Source organism: Narcine bancroftii, chromosome 7, assembly GCF_036971445.1.
Source record: "Narcine bancroftii isolate sNarBan1 chromosome 7, sNarBan1.hap1, whole genome shotgun sequence".
Lineage (NCBI taxonomy): Eukaryota > Metazoa > Chordata > Chondrichthyes > Torpediniformes > Narcinidae > Narcine > Narcine bancroftii.
In genome coordinates, this window is record NC_091475.1 from 6,078,696 (window position 1) to 6,101,083 (window position 22,388).

Sequence of the window (22,388 nt, forward strand, 5' to 3'; positions counted from 1 at the left end):
GGTACTATATTGTGCATCTCTCTGCACCTAAGGCAGTTGCATGTCTGAATCGTATTCACGGACCAGTACAAGATTGAGGAAATATGAAGAGAACATCAGGTCCGACAAGCCAGGGTGCCATTCATGTGTCTCATCTATGTTGATCTCAGCTCCTCTTTTGTGTTAGGTCCCTAAAACCCTCAGTTCCCTGATCTTCCAAATATTTATCCATTTCCATTGTAAATGCATCTATCGATCAGTGATCCTCTGTACCTAGGGGACAGAGAATTCTAAAGATTCATTACCCTCTGAGAGAAGAAATCTCTGGGCACCATGGTTTTAAACCACAACCCCTCCTTTGCAGCCACGTCCCCCTATTTCTGACTCTTTAACTTTTGAAAAGATCTCAGCATCTACCCTGTTATTACCCTTTAGGATCTTGTATGTTTGACTAAGGTCACCTTCATTCTTCCATGGAATACAGACCCAAATTGTCTAGTCCCTATCTCTTGATAGGACAACTGCCTCATCCCAGCAATTAGCCTGGTGAACCTCCCTTGGACTGCCTCCACTGCTACTTTATTGTTTTTTAGGTAAGGTGCCCAAACCTCTCCATGATATTTCAAGTTTAACTTCACAAACTCTGTGCAATTGTAACAACACCTCACAATTCTTAAATTACAACTGCTCTACAATAAAGTCCGAAATGCCGTTTAACTACTTGTTGGACCTGCCTGCTGTTATTTAGTGATTCATGTGCTCAAAGATCCCTCTAAATTCCACTCATTTACAGTCATAGATCATGAACAATCTTTGGCCTTGCACTTCCTTCCACTAAGCTCCACTTCCTAAGTTTTCACTCAGTTACTCAGTCATTCGATATCCTACTGCTCAGTTACAATGCCCTCATCACATCCTTTTGGATTCTGTAGATTGTAATTACCTAGGTGCATGGCGAATATCTGGAAAACGCAAGTTATCAGTACAGTCCCCGTGCGATTCTCGTTAAAGACATCATGTTTCTATTTGGTTGTTTTTGTTGTCCCTTGCAGACCATGAGCTGACAAACTCTGATACTTCTAATGCATTTAGTCAAGCTCCGATATCTGAAAATAGTGATACAGAAGACCAGGAATTTAAAGGTATTTGTGTTGAACAGTGATGCTGTGCCAAATCTGCTACTTGGCAATAAAGAACATATTACTATATAATCTTTTTTCAAATTTGCTATATCATTTTACATTTAGTAATGTCTACTTTGCATTAAGGAAATGTCTCAAAGTAGTTGGATTTTCGATGCAGAAAGTGGCACTGAAAACAAGATACCATTCAGTCTCTGACTATGAGAGCTGGATCCATTCCAAAAAAATGGTATCGTCTATTTCTTCCAAAGGGGAATTTAAAGCCCCTTTCACACTTGCCAGTGATCCCAGGAATCACCTTTAAAGTGGCAAGTGTGAAAGCAAAATCTGCTCAACGCCGGTGTCAGATGACGTCATCTCACGCCGGGGATTGCCGGCCTCGACCCCAAGTTCAGACCCCGGTGTTGTGATCAGGGAAGTGTGCAACACTGAAGGCACTTCCTGTTAAAGGCAGAACAGAACGAATGCCGGGGATAGACCCTTGCGAGTGCGAAAGCGTTCAGTGTCCCGGTTAGGAGTGGTCTAGTGTGCAAGGCCAAACCCCGATTCCTATCCCGGGACACTGAATGGCTGATTTACTGGGGTACAAGTGTGAAAGGGGCTTCGCATTTATAGGTCCAACGACGTGACTGCACGAGATGAAGGAAGTAAAGGCAGTGATTGGCTTCAACTGTGGTCTGGCACCATGCAACGCAGGTGGAATCCTGAAGTCAAAGGGGGAGATGCATTAGGGAAACCGGTCCTTTGGTCCACCAAGTTCATGCCAGAATTTTATTGGGGGAAGACACCTCTTTGGGGGCTCCAAACAACATGTTTTTGCATGGATGAATTAATTTCTCACCCATCACCTGATAATGCAGCACACAGCTTGATTCTTCATTGACTGAGATTTCTAAACATGATTGTGGACAGCACTGTTGTCCAGCCAGGACATCTGCTGCTTCACAACTCCAGCAGCTTGGGTTTGATCCTGGCCTCCAGTGCTGTTCACATGGAGTTTGTATGTTCTCTCTGCAACCATGTGGGGTTTCACCTTTCGTTCACTCCTGCATCCCAAAGATGTGCTGATTGGTCAGTATGTTGACCACTACTAGTACTTAGGTGACAGGAAAATCAGGAAAGTTGATGGGCATGTGGAAGAGTAAAAGTTACTGGGAAATAAGTGAGGAAGGGACTGACAGGATTGTTTTTGTAGCTGGCATGGTCTAAATGGGTTGAATGGAGTTGTAAGGATTGAGCTATGTGGTAAAGAAATAAAAAATCAGAGTCCTGAGTGTCCTTCAGAAACGTTTTCAATCAGTTTTTAGTTGACCGCAACAAATTGAAGAGTGAAATCCCAAGTATATCATTGTGTGGATAAATTTGTAACTATCTGTTTTGGAGCCATTAATTTATTTACGGTGCTTATAACTCTCCAATCAATAACAGATTATTATTAGCAAAGATGCAAACTATTTTGTTTGTTTCTTCTAGCCCCTAAAGCAACAAATTCTGAAACTTCCCATCTGTTCAGTTCAACTCCAAGATCTGAACTTGATAACAAAGAAGACAAAGAGATGAAAGGTAATAGGTTGCCTGTCATGCACGTCGCTCACTGCAGGGGGCAGTGCTGCCAGAGCTCACCAAAGCTCCATCACCCCCCCCGAACCCCCACTCATGGGAACCACTCCGGTACCTCCTTGTTTCTGTTTGTGGTGAGCTCTGGTGGCATGTCTCGTCCTGAAAAACTATAGACATTTCATTTGCCGTCATCTTGCAAGAAAATCCATTATTACTGTAAGAAATGCAATTATATTTGCTAATTACTCTTTTCACGCTTAAAGTTTTGAATGATACTAGAACATAACGTTGCACTTCCATTTAAGTCAAGGCGAATAAAGGTTTTCTACTTAAGTATTTGGCACAAATGAAATTTTGCGAATCCAGATTTGATTTATTAAAGAAGTTGCGATATGGTTATATCTTTTGCATGGAGACCTTTTCATATGTTTTTTGTGGAATTTGGTAATGTAATACATTTCAAATCTGAAGAATGACATTGGCTGTGTAAAAAGTGCAAGCAGTCACTTTGTATTATGTAGAGATGATTTACTTTTCCGTATATAACACCATATTTATTTTACAGTCTGCAACTTGCCCCTTTTCATGGTTACGATCAGATTGGTGTTGGTTAAACTTAATTTTGATAAAATGCAGAACTAATTAAGGCAGCTCCAAGCTTTTTGTCCTTGGTAGCCAAGCTGTCATAAGTTGGATGGGTGGAATTTTGGACCTCCCTACTATTAACAGTGGATAATTTTCCAATTAACTTTATTTTTCCCCTCACAGCAGGAATTGCCACAGGATTCCAGTTATTGAAGGAACTTAAAAGGCCAATCTGCCTGTCTCAATCATAGAAATATGGTTGTACAACTTTTTTTTTTCAAGGCAAAGCAATGACAAATTGATTTTATTTCTCCGAAGAACAAAACTTTATAATGGCCATTTCTACATTGTTTCATTTCTTTCTGAAAATTTGAAAGGCATTCCTGGGCATGAGTTATCTTTATGTCCCTGACCGGAACTCTAATTTGGGTATGCTGGAGGATGCAATACTCCTTTGGGTGCGTTGCCGGAAAACTGAAATGTCATCACCCTTTGTCAGAAGTCCCTGAGACAATGTGATCTTTCTACCACAGTGCTGGATGGGTAATTTATCATCCACCTACCCCCACCACCTGTTCCCATGAAATACTACCACCTACCCCCACCACCTGTTCCCATGAAATACTACCCTGGACCTGCTCTCTCAACAGTACCTTGAGTACAAGGCCTCAAACATGCCAACTTGAACCTCCCCTTCCAATCCTATCTTCTCGTGATTTTTGCTCCTCTCCAACATCTTGGCACCAACCACTTTCCCCCTACGCCCCAGTCATATTTATGATGCCCACCAGTATCCAGCTGTGAGGTTCAGTCTATGCCGCACTTCTGCATGTCATTTCTTCCCCCATCCCAAACGTTTTCCTTGCCACCCCTGCTCCATGACCAAGTATCTGTGCGTCCTGTGGACCAATAAGGAAGAATTGCTGGTGTGAACTTTGTTTTATTTTTACTCCTTATAGATCATAAACTGCCAATCCAAGGCACGCCAAATGTATTCAGTCAAAGCCAAAAATCTGCACATGATAACACAGAGGTCGAGGATTTGGCAGGTAATTGTCCCTGGCACGTGTTGGCGTTGTGTTAAAATTCCATATGTTATAATAATGCAGATATCAAAAATCAAATTGATGATGTACATGATGGTTTTCACCCCACCCCAAGAAGTCCCTCCTTCCCACCCCACCCCCCTCAAAAAGAAACAAAATGCAAAATGGAAAAAAAAATAACTTTATAGGTATAAAAAGAGAAAGAAAAGAGATCTTTGGATTGCAGAGAAAGATGCCAAATCACCAGAGGAGAGGAGAGGAGAGGAGAATTCTGTAGGACTAGGGAGGGATAAGAAGGATATCACTACACATTTACTCCCATTATTTGGGAATACAGGTGCCAAATTGGTAAAAAAGTGGGTACTTCTTCCTTAAATATATGTGATTTGTTTTTCTCTAAAGCATGCCACCTTGGCATAGTCAGAGATGTATCTGATTTCCAAGTGATTGCAATACATTTCCTTGCTACCGCTAATGCTTATTTAACAAATTCCAATTGTTAAATTAATAGTTTTAATGTAGGTCTTGTACCTTCAATATTTCCCAATGAGAATAAATCAGGACATTGAGGAAAAGCAATTTCTGCAACTTCTTCCCAAAAAAATTACGTAAAGCTGCCCAAAGGGCCTTACTTTAGGACAAGACCATGTTCTTTTAAAAAATATTTTATTTAAAATTTAAAATCACATAACATAACATTAGTTACTACATTTTAATACAGACATAATGTTATTAGTCATTCATATATATAAAACAAACCCCAACCACCCTACTAATACCCTCCCTCCTCCCTTCGCCACCTACAAAGAAAGAAAAAGGAGATCATCATCTACTACAATCACATTTAAACTTTTTGGCTACAGGAGGTATCAGAGCGGAGAGGTCAAATTCTAAATAGTTTTCAAATAAGGGTTACTAAAGAAAAAATATTTATCTTTTAAATTATATGCAAAAGACCATGTTGAATGTATAAAAGATCTTGCATCTTTATCACCCCTAAAACATTGGTCTGATAAATCTGATTTCAATCTATTCAACTTTTTTGGTGAAAGATATCGATGATGTATCAAGTTATATTGAACTAATCTATATCTTACATTAATAATATTAGTCATACAATGTCTACATAAATTTTGCCATATTTGTTGATCAATTATAATATTTGAGTCTGTTTCCCATCTCTGTCTAGATCAGTGGTTCTCATGTTTTCCACTCACGTACGACTTAAAGTATTCCCTATGCCGTAGATGCTCTGTGATGAGTAAGGGACGGCTTAAGGCGGTATCTGTGTGGAAAGAAAATGTTTGAAAAACCACTGTTTTCATCATACCTCATTGACTTGTTATGTGCATGGTTTCATAACTCCAAAGAAAATAGCCAAATTATCATCTTTATCAAGCAAAATATTTCAGTAACAATTGGGTCTCGAGCAGTGATTCTCAACCTTCCCTTCCCATTTACCTCCCACCTTAAGCCATCCCTTACTCATCACAGAGCATTTATGGCATAGGGAATACTTAATGGTATGTGAGCGGAAAGAAAAAGGTTGAGAAACACTGGTCTAGATCTATGTAATCCTAATTTGGATGTTTCTGCTTGTAATAAGGAATATATCAAAGAAGTAAATTTTTGAACAATCCCACTCTTAATAAGAAGTTCTTCTTCAGTATAATGGATCAGAAACATAATTAGTCCAAGCTTATCCCTCAGATATGTTCTTAACTGAAAATAACAAAAAAGAGTATTATGAGGTATAACATTTATTTCTCAAATAACCTTAATTGATCTCTTTCATTACAATCTTCAACTTTAACAATCCCTTTACAAAACTATATATTCAGGAACTGAAAATCTAAAAGAGGATTTTGGATCAATAGCTTTTTAGGTGATATGGACCTTCCACCAATATCATGATTTATTTTATTCCAAACATTAGGCAAATATTTCAATAATTGTGTCTCTTTATCAACAACCAACAGTTTTGATTCCTACTTGATTATAAATTCTTCTCTCCTATATTGACCCATGCCAATTTTTTTTTCAAAAAAAGAGAGAAATCTCATCTGTGCCACTTGGAAATCATTTCTAAAGTTAGGAAGCTGTAATCCTCCAAATTTGTATTTCCACGTTAACTTCTCTGTAGAAATTCTTGGCATTTTATCTTTCCATAGAAATTTCCTTATATGTTTACATTCATCTTTATATAATTCACCCTTCCAACTAAAGTTATAGGTAAATTTATCCATTTTTTCAAATCTTCCTAAGATAACTAATTTAATTTATATAAATTCTTCAGATTATATCCATACATATTCCTAAATATTTAATACATTTCGGCCATTTAAACTGTGTATCCCTTTGACATTGAGTATAATCACCTCCCGGTAATGGCATAATTTCACTTTTATCCCAACTTATTTTATAACCCAAAACTTTTCCATACTTTCTGAAATTATAATGTGATTTTATGAAATTATAGCATTATCTTTACATTTTCAAGCAAATATTAAGTCTTAAATTAAGATGGAAAATTCTGGAATATTCAACCATGAGTAAAGATGGAAGGCAATGTAGAATATTACACTTTGCCTTCATAAGAATTTTGCAAAAAGAATGTTTGCAACCCAATCGAACTAAGACTTGGCAATTTTTTTAAAGTGATTGCAAGCTTTGCAGCTGTTAGCTTGTAAATACAATGCTGCAACATGTTTGCCTTGGACATGGTTACAGTTTCAAAATGCTCTGGACACTGTATCTTGCATTGGAGCTCATCCATTGCCATTGTTTGAAAAGAATGATGTGGTCACTTTACATTGTGTTCCAAAGCTTGCAAGGGATTTGCTTCCCTTTATACCTGTTAACTGTGTAGTGTATCACATGAAGTTGAGGCTTGCAAAATAGATTGCCAAATCAATACTGTGAGGTTCAAGGAATGAGGATGAAATTTGTGTTGAGTATGACATGCTCTAAATTCTGTCACAAATTCTATTTACATATTAATATGTCACACTTATCTATATTGAATGCATTGTAATTCCACACTATCTTGCCTGGAATCTGTTTTGCCGTTCTTGCATGAAATGCGTTACCAGGCATTTTACAGATTTGTACCTTTATTCTATTTGTTTAATACCTTTTGCACTTCCTGAAATGTTGTATTTTCTGCTTGTTGTGAAATTGATCATCTGATCCATATTGTGCATTTCATAGAATTCAAATACAGTTTTTTTACCTAAATGCATCTTTTTTTAAATCCTGAATGGGGGATATTTAATAGCCCAGAGCTAACAATTTAGCACTTGGTCTTGCCAGAAGTCATGGATGTTCTCGGCCGATAGAAAAGAAATCCCATCACAGGGAATGTATTACCATGGTCAGTTCATGAGAGACAAAAGACATTTGCAATCAGTCTTTTTTTTTAAATTCTACCCAACCTGTGAGACAGGTATTCCATTTGATGAGAGATGAAAGAAGGTTGCATTTAGTGTTTTTGTCCTCGACAGACTATGGGCTTTCCTCATCTGACACCCCAAATGTGTTCCAGTCAGCCCCAGTATCTCCACTGGGTAGCACTGAGGAAAAAGATCTCTCAGGTATATCCATAAACAACAGCATGGATTAATGTTATGTCAAAAATTGCTTAGTAATTTCTTGCTGCTCATTCCTATGTTATGTTTTGCATGTCACTTCTACAATACATGTATTCTTTCCCTGAAGGAAAACAGTTTATCAACTTAAAAATTACAATTGCAGAATAATTAACAGAATAGTTGAAGGTGCCAGAAGGGATTTGGACAAAGTTTTTTTTTGTATTTTATTTTCGTGCAGAGAAAATATGTTCCAATAGTTTAACTTATAATTGGGCTCATTTTTATCTGGTGCATCTATCCAACTTCCAAAAATACTGAATAATGTCTGAAATGTTACCAATCAAGGCACGGATATAAACTTTGTACTGTTTTACCATTCCGTGTTGCATGTAGCACAGTGTTTTGTGCGAGATGTACTTTTGTTATCTCAGCTCTCTGGTTTGTTTTAAATTCAGTTTACTTTTGCTCATTGTATCAAATAGTCTATGTTAATTTGTTGCATCTGAAGCACCCTTCTGTCAGGACGCATGTTTCATCGAACTCAACTCTTGTTTCATCAAATGATGTTCACATCAACAATTGCTCATTTGTATATCATCGAAGATTGCACAAACTTCCTTGATATTTAAATATGTTGCTGTATCTTCAAGCTCTGCTATTTTTGCACGTACGCCCTTTTCTGAATTGAAACTTGCTCCCAACACACATTTTGATCCATCTTTTGCTTTTCAATGAAAGTGCATTCCTAACAGCCAGATTTGTTAGCTCTTGCAGAGTCAGACTCTCCGTCAGATAATTCTCCCATCATCGCCACAAATCCAATTCCTGAAACTGATGCCAAAGTGGACCAAACAGGTAATTACATTGCTGGCAGCAGAGTTTTTATGTGATGCATGTTGATAACTCCTTCAAATTGTTCAGCTCTGCAGTTGTTGAGTAAGGGGTAAATTTGAACTTGCCCATCTATTTTTTTAGGTACAGAACTTGTGGAAATGTTAAATCACTATTGCTGATCGTAAATGTATTTGGATTTGACCACAGCAGACAAAAATCAATGTGATGAAGAAGAATAAAATTCAGTGGTTTCCCCTTGAAATATTCTACAATTAGCCATGTGAAGAAATGCTCCATTTTTTTAAGGAATGCAATTTTCTTATCCATGATTAATCGGTTAATTTTAACAGGGGTTCATTCTGTTCTACAAGCTTTCCTACTTTGGAGGATAAGTGGTGGTTGCAGTAGGAACATGAATACATTTGGGATGTGAGAAGCGCTATTTGCTGAATTGGTTGGTGTACAGGGAAAGGATTTTGGAAATATAAAATAAGTTAAGAGATTGAACATGCAACAAAGATTTGAACTTTTATAATCAAATGGATACCCTTTCTGTAGCAATGCATCAAAACAAAAATCAGCAATAAGATTCCTCCACCAGGGTTTTTACTACAAGGATAAAGTTTAAAAAAAATTACTGGAGGAACTCAGCCATTCTTGCAGCACCCATAGGAGATAAAGCTATATTTCTGACGTTTTGGGCCTGAGCCCTTCTTCAAAGAAGAAGCAAAATAAAACAGGCAAGGTCAGAATAGAGATAGTGCTGGCTGGGGGAAGAATCCAGACCAAAAAAGGTGTTAATTGGATATGATGAGGAATGACGTGAATTAAATTTGGCTGCGTGAAAGCAGACAGAGGGAAAGGGGGGAGAGAGAGCTGAGGAAAGGAGAGTGTGTGCAGACTAGGAGTTGAGCACCTCGGCTCCGTCTGCTGCAATAGTGTGGATCTCCCAGTGGCCGACCATTTCAATTCCCTTGCTGACGTGCCTCTCCACGGTCTTCTGCACTGCCAGACTGAGACCACCTGCATGTGGCAGGAACAACATATCATCTTCCGTCTGGGCACCCTCCCGCCAGATGGCATTAACATCAACTTCTCTGGCTTTTGTTGAACCCCGCCGGCTCCTTCCCTGTCACCTTTCCCCGGCTCCGCCTCTCTCCCTTTTCCCTCTGTCTTCTTTCACACGGCCAAAATCAATTCTCACCTCATTTCTTATCACTTTGAATAGACAGCTTTTGTTGGACTGGGCTCCTCCCCCTGCCAGCACTCTCTCTATTCCAACCTTTCCTGTTCTTTGCTTATTCCTTGAAAAATGGCCGAGGCCCCGTAATTTCGCCAATACATCTCCCATGGACTCTGCAAGACCAGCTGAGTTCCTCCCGTATGTTGGCGTGTTTTTAACCATAATCATAGCGAATGCAGATTTCCATGATTCACTCCCCGCGACATAAGCTGTCTGTCGCTTATGTTGCTGCACCTTTACGTTTACTTGTCTCTTCCAGTTGCAGAAATTGTAAGGGAATGTTGCATTAGTACTGAAGTTAATTAGTCTCCAAATAACTGGTTACACTCTCACTTGGATGCAATTGTCATAATTGCAACATGGCATGTGCAATTGTAAAAAGTAACTGGAGAGAATTTAGAACAGGTTAAGCGACTGGTAGACTTGTCAGGAGGTCATATATTTAACAGATGTTTAGAGAGCAATTTTTTAAACGCAACTTCAGTGTCCATGTGGAATATTTTCTGAGATTTTTTGACCTCCATAAGGACTTATTAATTAAAATATACCATCTGTTCTAGCCATTACTGCAGCTTCAGAGAATGGCAGGGATAATATTATCAGAGCTGCTGAGGCCATCGGAAACATTAACTTTTATTATCTGGCCCTTACTGACTGGATGTGGAGATATTCACACCTCCTCGCTATTTGACATCCATTGTTGCATAAGGCAGCTTTCCTGGAACTGGGAGAAAGGGCGACATTTCATGCAAAAGCCAGCAGGTGAAAAGAGCAATTGGTTTTTTTCCACAATCTGAGTTGACGTTGCTGCATGTCTCATTTTGTGAGCTCTGCACTCCGTACCTCATCAGACAACGGGCAATCTTGAGCATCTCTGCTAGAATCCACTGCACCACTTGAGATTCTTTCAATCTGTAGCAGTCTGCAATAGCATGTGAGCTACCACTGCAAATGCTTTTGGATGTTATGGATTATCTATAGTAAAAATGGCTAAGGGCTGTAATCATGCTTCTAAATGTGGGCAGCAAGCATAAAGTGAAGCCTTGTTCACAATCAAATGTGTATTAGACTCTTGTGATGAAACATGTTGGCTGACTGCACTGTTCTGGGGGAATCTTTAACTATCAGCAAAGTGGATTTCAAAATTTGCCGTTGACTGTACAACCAGTCTGTACTGTAACAGGCCTGGCTTCCATCTTTGTGGCAAGTAGAACCATAGAACACTACAGCACAGAAAACAGGCCCTTTGGCCCTTCTAGTCTGGGCCAAAACATCATTCTGCTAGTTCAGCTGACATGCTTCCTTTCCATAACCCTCCAGACCTCTCCCATCCATGCATCTATCCAATTTATTCTTAAAATTTAAGAGTGAGCCCACATTTACCACGTCGGATGGCAGCTCATTCCACTCTCTGGGTGAAAAAGTTCCCCCTAAACCAGTGGTTCTCAACCTTTAGCTTTCCACTCACATTCCACTTTAAGTAATCCCTATGCCATTGGTGCTCTGTGATTAGTAAGGGATGGCTTAAGGTGGGATGTGAGTGGGAAGGGATGGTTGAGAATCACTGCTCTGGACCCAATTGTTACTGAAATATTTTGCTTGAAAAAAATTGTCATTGGCCCATTTCCTTTGGAGTAATGAAACCATGCACATAACGAGTCAATTAGGTACGATCAAAACAGTGGTTTTCAAACTTTTTCTTTCCGGATTGGCAGGGAGTAGGTGGAGCCAGCTCCCAGGTTACCAGGTACAATGGGTGGCCCCCTGCAGCAGGCAGGTAGGAATGCAGACAGGCGCAGGCCATCACAGACAGTTCAGTGGTTCTATCACCATATACAGTATTTCCCTTTACTTACAATTTGACTGGGGGAATGCAGGTGACTTCAAGAGCTGGAAATCGCAGATGTCCTTGAAGCCTGACAAACAAGTGGACTAGGGACTAAAACACTGATTTTGGCAATCGTGAGGATGTCCTATCCTCAAACTCCCATCCCCCTCCCCCCATAAATTCTCTCAAACATATGTGTTCAAAATTCAGATTAATTGTCAGCCATCATATAGAACCCTGTGATTATTTTTTTCCTGTGGGCCAAGGTAGAATTTCTACTTATCGGTAGGTCAAAAAACTGTACTGAAAAAAATATAGGCATACAAAAGAGAGAAATGTAAAGAAAGAAAGAAACATAAACCACTTACTAATGCAATACAGGAAAAAAAAGAGATCAATAAAAAATCTCCCAAGTAAGAGTCCTTAAATAAGTCTCTGAGTTTGTCATTGAGGAGACTGATCCTGAACCTGTTGGAGCGAGTTTTGTGACACCTACACTTCTTTTCTGATGGCAGCAGCAAGAACAGAGCATGTCCTGGGTGGTATTTAAGAGGAGGTTGGATGAGTGCATGGATGTGAGGGGGTTGGAGGGTTATGGGCAGGGAGCAGGTAGGTGGAACTATTGGAGTTCGCTTAAATTGGTGCGGCCCCGATGGTTATATATGGTGTGGATCTGCTCTCCAACAGCAGCGCCCCTTGCAGATTTTCTCAAGCGTGGGGAGAGTTTTTGCCTGTGACGTCCTAGGCTCTGCCCACTATGCTTTGCAGGACTTTCTGCTCAGAGGTTTTGGCGCCCGCACTACCAAGCCTGCACCCTTTCCGCTACGCAGCAGTAGAAGTTTGCCACGGTTTTTGACATTGTATCAAATTTCCACAAAAAAGGAAGTAGAGGCATTGACGTGCCTTCTTCGCAATGATTTTGAGCGCCGCTGCACGAATAGTTCCGGACACAAAGTCCACAGACTGTACAACAGGCTTTAATACCTTAAACTTGTACACGCCAGTCTCAGTGTACTGCTGGCTCCACGTGTCTGACTGTCCCCAAAGGGGCCAGCTGGAGTCTTTTTATGGGCCAGTGATTGACAGCCGGGCAGGTGGGGCCAGCCTCCCAGGTTGCCTACCTGCAGGTACAGTGGTTGCCCCCTGCAGTAAAGCTGGTAGGAGTGTGGGCCAGTGGTTGTATCACCACATTGATTATACTGTGTTTGGACCAGGAAAGAATCTCCGAAATAGTGACTCCCAGGAATTTAAATTTGCTCACCCTCTCTACCTTTGCTTTCCCCTAATGATCACAGGTTATAACCTGTGGTTATCCCTTCCTAAAGTCCACATTCAGCTCCTTGCCTCATGCTAAATTTGGAATATAGTACCATGCGAAATCTAAAGTTTAATTCTATAGAAGTCGATGGAACAGAGATTTTAATCCTGTAGCAACACTCTATTTCCTGTTTTCAAATTTATAGAATGCTTAACCAAAGACATTGACTCAGTCAAAAACGTACACATAGTATTCAGGCTGGCAGTAAAACGCATAGTCACAAAGTGAGGTGAATTGGAAGAAGTCCATGCTTAAACATGCAAAGGTGCCAAAAATCCAGACTCGAGGATTAAAAACAAGAATCCTGTTTGGAAGTCCATTGACACAGGCTGAGCACTGCTTCAGAGGGTGTTCGTCAGTGGAAATAAAAATTCAAATAGCTGTTTTGTCTCCCCAATGTTCTGAACTTAACATTCATCATCTGAAATGAGCCGTTCTGGATTTCCAAATTGGCAACAAATCACAGAAGCAAGTGAGAAAGAATAACTTATTTTCATCATTCTTTCTTATTCCATATTCACTGATATTTTATCTTTGTATTTTTAGTTTGAAAGTGTCTGTAACTGCGTTAAGAGTAAAGTTGAAAATATCTGGGCAGATGGCAGACTTCCCTGAAGAATGCATTCCAAAAATCCCATCCTCCTTGAATAATAATCGAAATAATTTCTGGCCACCTCATTATCCTGTGATTGCTTTGGTACTCAACCATTTGGATTAAATGAGGCAAGAACTATACTATCTCTAGTTATAATTCTGCAGTTCAGCGTATACATAGATTTGAATTCTCACCCATTGGACCCAATAAGTAATGTGGTGATGGTCACATCTCAAGTGACAGAAAATATGTTCTCTGGTGAATGAGTGTTGAAACTTAAAGCAGTATACAGCATTTACAAGGGTGATTGATGTTGAGAAGCCTTTCCCCTGAATGCCTGCTCACATCTTCGATCAACTGACATTCTTAAGATTAACCTCGGTAGATTCTTGTTAGGTAAGTGTAACATGTAACCAGTAAGAGAGACCCATACACAAACTTACAGTGTTCATGAGAGATGAAGAATATCGGCTTTTTACAAATTACTGCCAATGCAGGACATTAAATGGCCAAAAATTTGCTTCTGCAGTTGAAACAGGGACAGATTATTTTTTATCTAGTAACTCTTGGTCCTTTCAAACTGCCGTGTAAAATGGGGTTAACCAGGCAATTTGCCCAGTTAGCGTCCCAGTTGCATGGCAATTAGAAAGGGTCCGACCTGGTCAACCCTGTCGGAATCGAACCGGGTCCCAGAGGTAGTCAGGGAACTCAGTTAATCTTACCCAGGTCATGTCCATAGGCGATTTGAAAATGAAAATGGTCAACCCGCTTATTCAGGTGATGTGGGCGCTTGCATGCGCGCGTCACCGGGCAGCAGCATCTAAACTTCCGGTGATGCGTCATTGCGGGGGCAGGATCCCCCTTAAGTCGCCGGGTTGGCGATTTAATGGGTAGATTCCCCTTGAAATTTAAAAGGTGCATCAGCTCCTTTGCCCCAGTAATCGTGCCCGGGTCCCAGGAGGGTGACCCAGGTGCTGCTGTATAAAAAGGGGCCATTTTCTCAGCAACTGACCTCTGTTTTGTTCTGCTCTCTCCCCAAAAAGCAGACGGAAAGGGAGAGGCCAGGTTTGCCACTGCTTTCCCAAGGACAGCACAGAGCTATTTTATTATTTAAAATAATTTGCTCTGCTTCCATGAAATGCAGCAATTTTCCACAGAACATCTATTAATTAAATATCAAATTTAGCTTGAAGGGACAGCGCGTTTTATTTTCTGAGTTAGATCCTGTTACACTTGGGTGTGAGTCACAACACTGAACAAGCTAGAACTGGTTGTGGAGTTGTTTTCTAAACTGACAAGTCTGGGATAATGCCCCCACCCTGGTTTTCAGTGAACTCTCAAGCCTGGTCCCTGCTGCATGGTGGAGAGCTCCTCCAGAGACTAATAATCTTTATCTGCCATGCAGAGAAGATACCTACTTCATTAAGTCAGCGTACTGTCGACACAAGGAGACAAACTCCATGGAGGATCAGAAGCCAGAGGTGAAGTCAGAGGCCATCACTTCGATGATGAAAAACATCTGTTTTCAGTTTTTACTCCCCAAAACAACAAATAAATGGTGAAATGTTGTTTGTATAACTTAGAACCTCCATATTTGCATATGTTTTGAATGAAATTCTCTGCTTCTCTCGTGCAAATCTAAAAGTGGATGTTCAACTTCTAAAGGAACTTGCTCCAAACTACAAACTTGTTTCATGTTTCTCAGAATTAATTAACTCCTAATTCAGTACTGTATTCAATAAGCAGTCTTTGTATTTTGTGGGTGAAATCAAGTTAATATAAATAAAAGTTGCTTTAAGGTATAACTGAACTAATTTTCATTGAAATGACCCAGCATTTCAGTTGCCATCTTACATCTCTACAAACTTCAATAAGGAAATTTATAAGAGTGGTGATATGTAATTACACCACTAGGTCACCAGGGGTCATCCCGATGACCTTGTATATAAAACAGTCCAGAGCTACAGTCTAGCCTTCCAGGTTTGTCTTGCAGTGAGACAAGATCTCTTAGTGTACAGATTAGTTTATTAAATTGTACTGACAATAACCACAACAGCAGTGCGAGTATAAGGCAGCTTTAATAAACTAATAATTCAGATACTACTCTACAAGTCTGATACACATGGTGTATCAGAAAACATTCTAGCGCAGGTAGAGCATTGGCTGGTTGGCAGGAAGCAGAGAGTTGTAATACAGGGAACATATTCTGGTTGGCTGCCAGATGCTAGTAGTTTTCCACAGGGGTCGGTGTTGGGGCCGCTTCTTTTTATGTTGGATATTAATGAGTTGGATTATGGAGAGAATGGCTGTGTGGCTAAGTTTGCAGATGAATCAAAGATAGGTGGAGGAACAGGTAGTGTTAAGGAAATAGGCAGGCAGTAGAGGGACTTAGATTATGAGAATGGGCAGGAAAGTGGCAAATGTCAGAAAGGGGTGCGGACATGCACTTTGGTGAAAAAAAAACTGGCAGACTTTTTTTTTAATGGGGAGAAAATACCCAGATGCAAAGGGACCTGGGAGTCCTCGTGCAGAATAGCCTAAAGGTAAACTTGCATGTTGAGTTGGTGATGAAAAGGGCTGGTATTCATTTCAAGAAGCACAGGGATGTGATGTTGAGGCTTTATAAGGCACTGGTGAGTCCTCACTTGGAGTACTGTGAGCAGTTTCAGGCTCATTTAAGAGGATGTGTTGATGTTGGAGAGGGTTAGGTTGTCAATATGCGGGCAGTGGGATAATCGTGCCCCTTGTGTTCACTTGTTTCCCCTCTCTGGGGTTCTGAGTCACTCTGAACTGCCACTTTGTGCTGGCCCATGTTTTCATTACACTGTATCTGTTTCCAGCCTCTGCTGGCCTCCTATCTTCTTCGGTGGGTTTCTGTATCATTCATTAAAGGGTTTTACAGTTTGTGTGGTGTTAGGGTTAGGATTATTGGGGGTGTTTCTTGGTAAGCTTGGGTCTGTGTTAGGGTGTCCCTGTAATTTGTCATGAGTGTGCTGGCCCAGGAAGTCTGTTGTGGGGATTGGCGTTGTGGGGCTTCTATTTGGGTTGTCTTTGAAAAAGGTTGAGTCTGGGTAAGGGTTAGGGTTAGGGTGTTACTATGTGGACAGCAGGATCATTCACCTTGTGTTCACATGTTTCCCTTCTCTGGTGTTCTGTGTCACTCTGAACTGGGTTAGGTTGTAAGGTTGGGTCTGTCCTTGTTGAAATTTAAGATAACGGTGGAGTCATCTCATTGAAACCTTTCAAATGTTGAAAGGCATGGACAGATGGAGAAATGTTGTTTCCCAAGGTGGGAGAATCTTGGCCAAGAGGGCACAACTTCAAGATTGAAGGTTTCCTGCTTAGAACAAAGACGTGGAGAAATTTCTTCAGCCAGTGGGTGGTAAATCTGTGGAATGTTTGTGGAGGCCAGGTCATTGGATGTATTGAAGGCAGAGATTAATAAGTTCTTGATTAGCCAAGGCATTAAAGGTTGCAGGGAGAAGGCCGTGCAGTGGAGCCGAGTAGAAAAATGGATCAGCTCATGATTAAATGGCAGGGCAGACAATAGGCTGAATGGGCTGGTTCTGCTCCTATGTCTGAGGTCTTATAGTGTAGAAAGGCAACATAATTTTACTATTTTGGAGGTTGTTCAGGAGGCTGATGACAGCAAGAGAGAAATTTCCCTTGAACCTAACGGTGCGTGATCTCGTACAAGTGAATCTTCATCCTGACTGGTGAAGACGGTGTAGCTGCAATGGGTTGAGGCTTAATATATTGGATGCTTTTTCCAAGGCAATGGGAGTAGTAGATGGAGTTAATGGAGGGGAGGAGAGTATGCGTGATGGCCTGAGCCTCTTTCGCAATCCTCTGTTGTTTCCTTCAGTTTTGAGTGGAGCAGTTCCCATCCGAGGAGGTGCTGAGCTTGATAGGATGCTTTCAATGGTGCACTTGTAGAAGTAGTAGAGGGATGTGGCTGACATGCTCAATTTTCTCGGGGTTCTGCGGGGTTAGAGATGCTGGTGCACATTCCTGGTCATTGTGTTGATGTGGATGAGTCAGGACAAACCACAGGAAATGTTTACCCCCCCCCCCCCCCCCCCGCCAGGAACCTAGAGCTGTCTAATAGCTCTGTCTCAGTGCTGTTGATGTGGGCTGGGGAGTGAACTCTGCCTCTCCTCCAGACGTCAATAACCAACTCTTTGGCCTTGCTGACATTCAGGGCCAGGTTGTGGCCCTGGAACCTTTATCTTTCTTGTGCCCTCCATCTCATCCATTGTTAGAGGTTCTGCCTACAATGGTGTTGTCATCCACAAACTTTTAGAATGAGTGTTTGTCCATGTAGCCTTGAGTGCATGGGGAGTACAGTAAGGGACTAAGTATGTGGCCTTGTGGTGCTCTAACAGTGAGGATAATTGTGGAGATGTTGTTGCCAATCCTCACTGATTGTGAACTGCAGCATGGAAAGTCAAGGATTCAAATGTAGAGTCCGAGGGCACATGGCTTGTGGATTAGTTTGTTTGGTACCCTTTTGTTGAAAGCAAAACTGTAGATGATATTGTTTTACAGTCTGGTCTTAAATGATGATAAAGGTATCGTGTCGTTTGAAAGACTGATTGACCATTAAGGTTTATTCAATCAGTATATGAACAAACTTCCTATTCTACTTTGATTGGGAAGGGACTTTTGGATTGAGGTAACCTCCAGAATTTGGCCAGCCCCAGGGTCATCTTCTTTTCTGCGGCTGTCGATCTCCTCTATTCCTCTGCTCTAACTCCTCTCCACCTCTGCTGTAGTGGAGTTTCCATTCTCAGTCTCAGACATTGATCTTTAATACCTTAAATTTCCCATCCAGGTGTGGGCTGTACAATCACTTGGTGATATTGGCTGGTGAAATTTGAGTTATTATTTTTGTCTCATCGTAAATATTTTTATTACTTCTACGTGGTAGAGAACTTTTCGAAGTGTGTTTGCATTCACTCATTTAGGAATATGAAATAGTGGGAGTTATAGTAAATTAAGGGCAGGGCAGGGACAGACTCGAATATAATTTGGAAGAGAACATTGCCATTGCTTCAAAGACAAAGGGCTCTGTGCGTATTTGCACTGTGAACAAGACCCTCTGACATCCTGAAACTTCGTAATTTGCACGCTGGTAGAAGCTGCAAAATTTGTTCCATTTAAAATCCAGGTCGTGGCATTACTATAAAATACCCCATGAGCAGCTTAATTTGTTTTCGGTTGCAGAATAGCTGCAAATTGGTTCAAATTGTACAACTGCATTACGGGCCTGTTGTGCAATCCTTAATTTGAGAGGCTATAAAATTGTAATACAAAATAAAAATCACTGTGGATTATTCTTCTCAAGCTTGCTGCTAAAACAATATGGAAAGATTTTTTAAAATTGCATCCTCTCTGTAGCCAGTGTACTTAATACAAATTTGGTTGGTAAAAGTGGCTGCCTTGCATTTCTGAGAGAAGAACAAGCATGTCACCCAAAATATGAAAATAATTGTAAATGAAAATCCATCTGTTCTATTTCTTCATTTGATTTACACTGAACTATAAAGATTTACAGCTCTTATATCAGTGCCAGTTTATTCTATTTATAGTTCTATGTGTAATAAATAAGAAAGGAAGATTCTTTAGAGGGTGAGTATTGCCCCCTTGCAATAATGTGTTAAAGTTTATACTTACGGAGAATATGATTAAGGTGGTTTGAATAACATGGAGCCAAATAAATCAACTCACTAACATAGTCTTCAAGCTGTTTCCATTTGCTTGCTGAAAACCTGCCGCAACTTCCATTACTTCATCACACGTCAAGCCAAACCCATACAAATTCCTATGGCCATTGGTTATGTTATAGTAGGACTGAATTCAGACGGCTGCTTCGGTTTTGGGTTTCCAGTCATTTATGTCGACTCAAAACAATATTTGGCAGATACAATTCTATTAAAATAATCATCCTGCCAACATCAAATTGTTCATGTTAAAAGTACTGAAGATATGTATTGTTGAAGTGTGTGCCTAATATACGTACTTCCTTTGCGTCCAAGAGTTGGCTTAGCCTTTTTCTCAGGCTCTTTGGTCCTCAGTTGTACACAAGAACCAACGTACCCAGAGAATAGTTTCTGATCCAGATTTGTCAATGCATATAAAATGGACAAGTTCTAAATGCTTTGGTGAATTTGTGGAATTTGTGGATCACATATCTTGTGGGCGGCACGGTTGGCCTAGCGGTTAGAACAAAGCCTTTACAGCACACCAGCGATCGGGACCGGGGTTTGTACCCCGCGCTGTTTGTAAGGAGTTTGTACGTCCTCACCTTGTCGGCGTGGGTTTCCCCCGGGGGCTCGGGTTTCCTCCCACCCCCCAAGACGTACCAGGGGAGAAAGTAAAGTGGGCAGCACGGGCTCGTGGGCTGAAATGGCCTGTTATTGTGCTGAAGGTTTTAAAAAAACATTTTTAAAATCACATTTTCTAGCAGTATTAAAAATAACCGAGCATTCGGTTTATGGTTAAAGGAGATGGAATAATATCTGATTTATAGATATCGCAGAATATTTAATAAGCTGAATTAGTGTTACATTCTCAAAAAAATAATGAACCCTTGAAGCGCCAGATGATGAAGTAGACAAAGACGATGTGGTCAAACAATAATCATGGCTTTTATTAGCAGAAACTCATGAAAGACAATAGGTGCATCTACAGTTATACCCAAGGGGAGTGTCCTTAACAGTAGAGATAATGCACAGCCAATGTTAGTACAGCAAGACTCGCCAGAGGGGGGAGACAGGCAACCTGGCAGACATTCACCACAACCCTGCCATTAAATGTAGAGAGTGAGAAGAGTTTCAAAGGGAGCAGGCAAGTAGAACATATGAACACTGTTAAACCAGATAGAATAAGAGTGAACAAATTAATTTCTTCCTTTCGGAAGGATTTCAATAAGGTGCTACTCAGGAGATTATTAAAGAAAATTGAAGGTAATAGACTGGTATGGATAGAAAGAGGAAGAAGATTAAAGGGATCACGTTTGGGTCGGGAGACTGCAAGGACCAGTGCTAGTCTGAGCTGTTCACAATCCTTGCCAGTGATTTGAATGAGGATCAGATCCAACGTTTTCAAGCTGGCTGATGAATCTCCTCGAGATGGCAACTAATCTTCCTGGTAAAACAGCAGATCGATATAATGTACAAAAATGTGAGGTGATTCATTTATTTTTAATTTAAAGGGAGTTGATGTTCAGAAGAGCTGGGTGCACTGTACATGATTCTTGGAAATTTTACATTCAACATCAGCAAGCAGTTGGAAAGCAAAAAGCTCTGCTGGCCTTCATTGCAAGAAAATTTGAGTGCAAGAATGGTGTGCCTTGCTTCAGTTACACAAAACCTTGGCAAGACGACACTGTGACAGCGTATATGAAAATGTTTTTGGGAGATAAATTGGGAAAAGTTTGTTAGAGTAGGTCACATACAAACACTTTAAAACAGATCTTATTTGAAATACTGGAGACATAGTGGCTTCTCACACCTTTTTGCAAGAGCTTTGAAGAGTGGTCCAGAGATGTCACTAATGGATTAGTGCCTTTATCAAGGCAACAGATGAATGAACAGGCTGCAGCCGCTATTGTCTGCAGGTGAGTTATGCTATTCTAAGAGGGTCATGTGGTTTTGCATGGAGAAAGAGTCAAACAGCCTTTCTTTCGAGGAGAGAGAGAGAGAGAAAAGCAGAGATAACTTGACAGTGTCAAGCAGGAGAAGTTGCTGGGACTGAAACAGGACAAGCTGGCAAGCTTTTGGAAGATGGCCTGGTCGAAGCCCTTGTGGTTCAAACAAGAGGAGAGGATTGGCTGTCTAATGTTTCACTTGGAATAAGAGAAACAAAAAGGTGCTCTGTAGTGACCTGAAAGAAAGAGGTTATCATCTGGAGAACCCTGACAGGGCAAGATTCGTCAGCAAGACACTGATGGAAGTACATCAGTTGTGGATGTCCTGGAACAACAAATCTCTCTCTGAAAACCCCAACAAGAACCTTCCTGAGTGGTAACCATTTACCTTTTGAGCACCAAAGCCTCGTGAACTTTATAAATGTTAAATTCTGTGCACAGTATAAGAATTGCCTGCATCCAGTGAACTTGGAGGAGTGAGAAGTGAGATTGGACTGTGAATCAAAGAACTTTTCTGAACTTACTCACACACATTACATACACGTGCGCTTAGAATCAGAAGGGGGTTAAGTTAGGTTAGTTAAGTTAAAGTGTGATTCTGTTTCCATGTTTAAAGATAATAAAAAGCAACTTTTATTTAAGTAATCATTCGTCTTGGTGAATATCTATTGCTGCTGGGTTTATGTGTCCTCTGGGCTCGTAGCAACACCTAGAATATTCTGTGCACGTCTGGTCTTCCTACCCATTGAAAGATATTCCTGGACAGGGCCAGAGGAACCCTCACTTGATTGATTTCTAGGATGCCAGGGATGCTGTATGAGGAGAGACAAAGCCGAATACGCCTGTGGACTTTTGAATTTAGATGAGAGAGATTCTTAAAAGGGTAGATGTGTGTCCGTGCTGGGCTCTCTAAAACCAGAGGATTCTGGACTCAAGACAAAGGGCCAGCCGTTCAGGGCAGAGGAAAGAAATTCACCAAGAAGTGAGCAGGTCTTTGGAATTCTCTATGTAAGAGGG

General features: G+C 40.7%; 1 protein-coding gene across 6 annotated transcripts in view; it reads left to right on the forward strand.

Moving 5' to 3' along the window:
- LOC138738437 (target of Nesh-SH3-like) overlaps positions 1-22,388 on the forward strand; it is a 207,561-nt gene that overhangs the window by 146,567 nt on the left and 38,606 nt on the right. For 5 of the 6 annotated variants that reach the window (XM_069888645.1, XM_069888648.1, XM_069888644.1 and 2 more), the window contains 5 exons: positions 1,032-1,121; positions 2,595-2,684; positions 4,226-4,315; positions 7,816-7,905; positions 8,668-8,757. In XM_069888645.1, coding sequence (XP_069744746.1) covers positions 1,032-1,121; positions 2,595-2,684; positions 4,226-4,315; positions 7,816-7,905; positions 8,668-8,757 — 450 coding nt within the window. The remainder of the gene's footprint in view (positions 1-1,031; positions 1,122-2,594; positions 2,685-4,225; positions 4,316-7,815; positions 7,906-8,667; positions 8,758-22,388) is intronic. The other variant, XM_069888647.1, reaches the window with a different exon arrangement.